At 35.7% G+C, this 4211-nt stretch overlaps 1 protein-coding gene across 1 annotated transcript; it reads left to right on the top strand.

The window, feature by feature from the left end:
* Positions 1 to 224: 224 nt before the first annotated feature.
* Positions 225 to 842, top strand: LOC125683886 (uncharacterized). Its single transcript, XM_048925389.2, has one exon. It carries the CDS (start codon positions 225 to 227, stop codon positions 840 to 842), a length of 618 nt encoding a protein of 205 aa, XP_048781346.2.
* The last annotated feature ends 3369 nt before the right edge of the window (positions 843 to 4211 follow it).

A 4211-nucleotide genomic window follows, 5' to 3' on the forward strand; every position in this document is an offset into this window, starting at 1 on the left:
GGCAGAGAAAGACGAGATAGACGTCCTCCAATATGGTTGAAAGATTATATTCAAGACTAGTGCATATGACACATTAGTTTTGTAGATAAAACAATTCTTTCTATATTTCCTAGATGATCACAATGTACATATGCAAGAGGACAAGCGGTTTAAATAGATACTTAGCCTTATAGACATTAGATTAAGTTCAATGAATTTCTTTATTTTTATTTTGTAGCTTAGCTATGGCAAATACCAAGGTTACAGCTCGAAAGTCTAAAGAAATATGTCCTGTATGTTTTCATGAAGTCGACGGGAAGGAAATCTGGATCGAACATGTTATGAAGTGTACACGGAACTTGTTGGTGTGTGAGAAATGCCATGTGTCTTTCAAGAAGAAGGAATATTTCCTGAAACACATGAAGATGAAGCATCCTGATGTGGGTCCATCTGAAGAAACAGATAAAGACGCACCTAGTATCAGTACAATGCGAAAAGATTCCACAGATTATGATAGTGAATGGGATGAAGATCCAGAAATCCAGTTGGGAGATGATCCCGCAGAACGGAGCATCGAATCTCTTCCCAGCACTAGTGACCTGGTTGTTGGGCGTATGGTGAGGAAACGAACGGCACCTAGCCCTGTGCACACATCAAGAAAGGTGATGAACAGAACAGAAGTTCGATCTGTTTCAACAGGGGTGTCCATCGGAACTCAGACAGAAGGTCGTATGATGATACATCAGTACACCCAGACTGAAGGTACCAAGAAAAGGATGAAGGAGGTTACTATCACAAAGTATCTTGAAAATGGACGAAGCGTAAAGAAAATCACCGAGAGTGAAGTGTGTTTTGACATATAAATTGTATATGACTTTAGTCCAAGAACACAGTAACAAAGAGTTACACATATGTACTGTTTTGTACTATTGTTAAGCATATAGGATTATGGATAAGGCATATCTATTTCACATCATGTTCATTTTTACATTACTCATCATTGGTCTACATTTTCATGTTTTCTTCTCATTAAATGTTTTTGTTGATGATACCCAAGTTTTCGTTTCATGCGCGGACGCATGTGAAATAGAGGCGTGGGTAATGTGACGAATTGGGATCGGGCACGGGATGTATTATTATCTATAAATAGAGCTGATGTGATCCGGACTTTATCGTAGGACAATACGATATGACCCAAGGCATAACGAATGCCGGGTAGTATAAATACGGCTGTTTTGCGAGAGACAGGGTCATTCTGAAGTAGACGCTGGCAAGGAGTTATCGAAGGTACGGTGAATAAAGAAACTAACAGTATACGGTGTCTAGTATACTAGTAGGGAAGCTTTTAAAGGTGGGGACGTTCACCTGGTGTTTATTTTATTTTGTTTGATCAGTCCTTCGACAAAAGGGATCTGTCCGGTATAAGGACACATCTCCCGTACTCCCGGATCTGTCACATCCAGATCTATAGTCTCTTTATGATAAAGATAGGAAATCTTGCACATATCTGTATATATTGACTCGTACATTTTTTTTTATAAAGATAGGAAATCTTGCACATATCTGTATATATTGACTCGTATATTTCCTAATCATTTGTTTAAGATCAATATCAATAAGTATAGGGACTCATCCAAATCTTCGAACCCTAACACGTTACAGTTGTAAGAGGTAGGTAAAGCAGCGACACCAGCTGGTGTCGCTGAATTCCCACTTTTCAATATGGAGTCCGCTCTGACTCTCCCCCGCACATGTCAAATATAAAAGCGGGGGTAAGAGTCAGAGGAATCTCGGATTAGAAATACTCAAACACTTAGATGTGAGTTCAGGTGCCCAGGAGGAAGAAATAATCCGTTTCAACAGTCACACAATCGTCATGTGCACGGAGTTGATATATATTACGTTATATTTACATTTGCCAATGCACTTCCTTATATGACAGTACTAATGAAATCGATGTTCAATTTCGTATGACATGAATTTGGTCACGTGATCAGTTTGTTCTTGCGTATGAATACAATCACCGCTTCAAAAGTCAGTTCCTGTATTTTCACCTGGGTTCTTGCTTATGCAATGCAGTGGGGACGTTATAGAATTTGATCACGTAACCAAATTCATGTCATATCCCAACAACATTCAAAAATGATATCTTATTTCTTAAATATATCATTTTTACATTAAGGATCGAACTAAGTCGAACAACAATATGGATTACTATAAAACATTTTTTTTCTTCATTTTTTTTCATTTCCTGAAAAATATTTCATAAGGAAATCCCCACCTTAAATACTAGTATAGCATGCATCTATAATTGCTTAGAAAAGTGTTCCAAACGTCCAGTATTTTATTCTTTCCTTTACCTAGCAATTGCAGCAAATTATTGAACAATTTGTTTTGATATGTTAATAGTACTATCATAAGATGTATAGCCATACAGCATCATTACAAGCCAAGCCTAGCGATTCTCGGTACTTTCAGTAATTTGATTTATGTCTACCCAGAGTTATTGTTCATTACACTACTTTTTCTGAATACTTTGTAAATTTGCCGATAGGTGCCGTTGATTGGAAGACTTTTGACTAATAATCGCACGTCTTCTGCTGTACTATTGTCTACCAGTATAAGCATAATTTGGGTGATACTTTCATAGTGAATTGAAAACTTCACGTTGTAAGGGACCGGTCAATATTTATTGGGGGGTTGGGACCGATGCATTCCATATTTCCATTTTTAAAAGACCCTATGTCCTATCTTCTAAAAATACAAAAAAAAGTTGCTGTCCTCTATCAGATGTGGAATAAAAAAAAGTATGTATCCTATCTAATAAATAACTTAGAGAGAGAGAGAGAGAGAGAGAGAGAGAGAGAGAGAGAGAGAGATGATTAAACATTTTAACTTCACTTTACAAATCTCTGGAGTTCTTCATAATTATCACTTAAAATTTGTCTCTCCATTTTTATATGAGCTGAGAGATTCAAGTTCCTGAGAAACTTTTGTTTACTTCGTCATGTTTAGTCGGTAATTTGTCTATAGTGAAATTACAAATCTCATTACTCTCACCTTAGTTTTTTCTTTTTGTTAAATTATTGTTTAAAGTGCTACATTTTGTATATTTTTTAATTACCGTTTTACTGAATTGTTGTATCATGTACTTACAAGTGTTTTTCACAACTCGGTATTCTCTATGAAGGGTGAAGATAACGAACAGTGATCAATCTCATAAGTCCTATAAGCAATATAAAATAGAGAGTTTGGCAAACAAGGACCCCTGGACACACCAGAAGTGGGATCAGGTGCCTAGGAGGAGTAAACATCCTTTGTCGACCGGTCACACCCGCCGTGAGCCCTATATCCTGATCAGGTAAACGGAGTTATCCATAGTCAAAATCAGTGTGTCAAGAACGACCTTACAATCGGTATGAAACACGTCAGACAGCATTTGACCCAATAATAGGTTGTATTGGCAAAGTATCAATTCATTAAAGATGTGTTTAGACCGGCTTTAGTCAAATTCTGATCTGTATCTTTCAAGTTATGATGAACATGATATACCATTTTTATTTTCTGATTGAAATCCATACTCCATGCAAAACCTACATGTATTTTCTGCAATTTTATTCACAGCTGGATACTTTGGGGGGGGGGGGGGGGGGGGGGGGTAATTACATGTTTTGATATTAAAAATTTTCGAAGGTCCAGTATTTTATTGCAAATTGTCTCTTGAACATCCAACTTGGACATGAAATAAAATATGTATACAATTCAGTATCATTGTTTGTAAGATAGCTGAATTAACAGTTTGAAATACTTTATAATATTTTTTTGTTCATTGATACATTTGCAAATATATATTTATATATATATATATATATATATATATATATATATATATATATATATATATATATAGCTATCCTATCAGTGTTGAAAATGAAAAAAGTTGGAGTCCTATCAGTATGCAAGTCAAAATGTATGTGTGTCCTATTGCATTTTGCACCGGTCCCAACCCCCCAATAAATATTTACCTGTCCCTAATATTGCAATGCCCATACAAAATATCTTTTTTTAAAAATGCTAAAATTACTTTTTAATATTGGGACAGAATAAATACTAACATCAATATTCGAAAGACAGAGGTGTACCTGTCCAATTTTAGCAATGAATATCTACGAAATGCGTCGGAAATTTATCTGGAAAATTTTTTCAATTTTCCGGATTTTCTGTTTCCTTTC

The sequence above is a fragment of the Ostrea edulis genome, chromosome 3 (assembly GCF_947568905.1).
Source record: "Ostrea edulis chromosome 3, xbOstEdul1.1, whole genome shotgun sequence".
Classification (NCBI taxonomy): domain Eukaryota; kingdom Metazoa; phylum Mollusca; class Bivalvia; order Ostreida; family Ostreidae; genus Ostrea; species Ostrea edulis.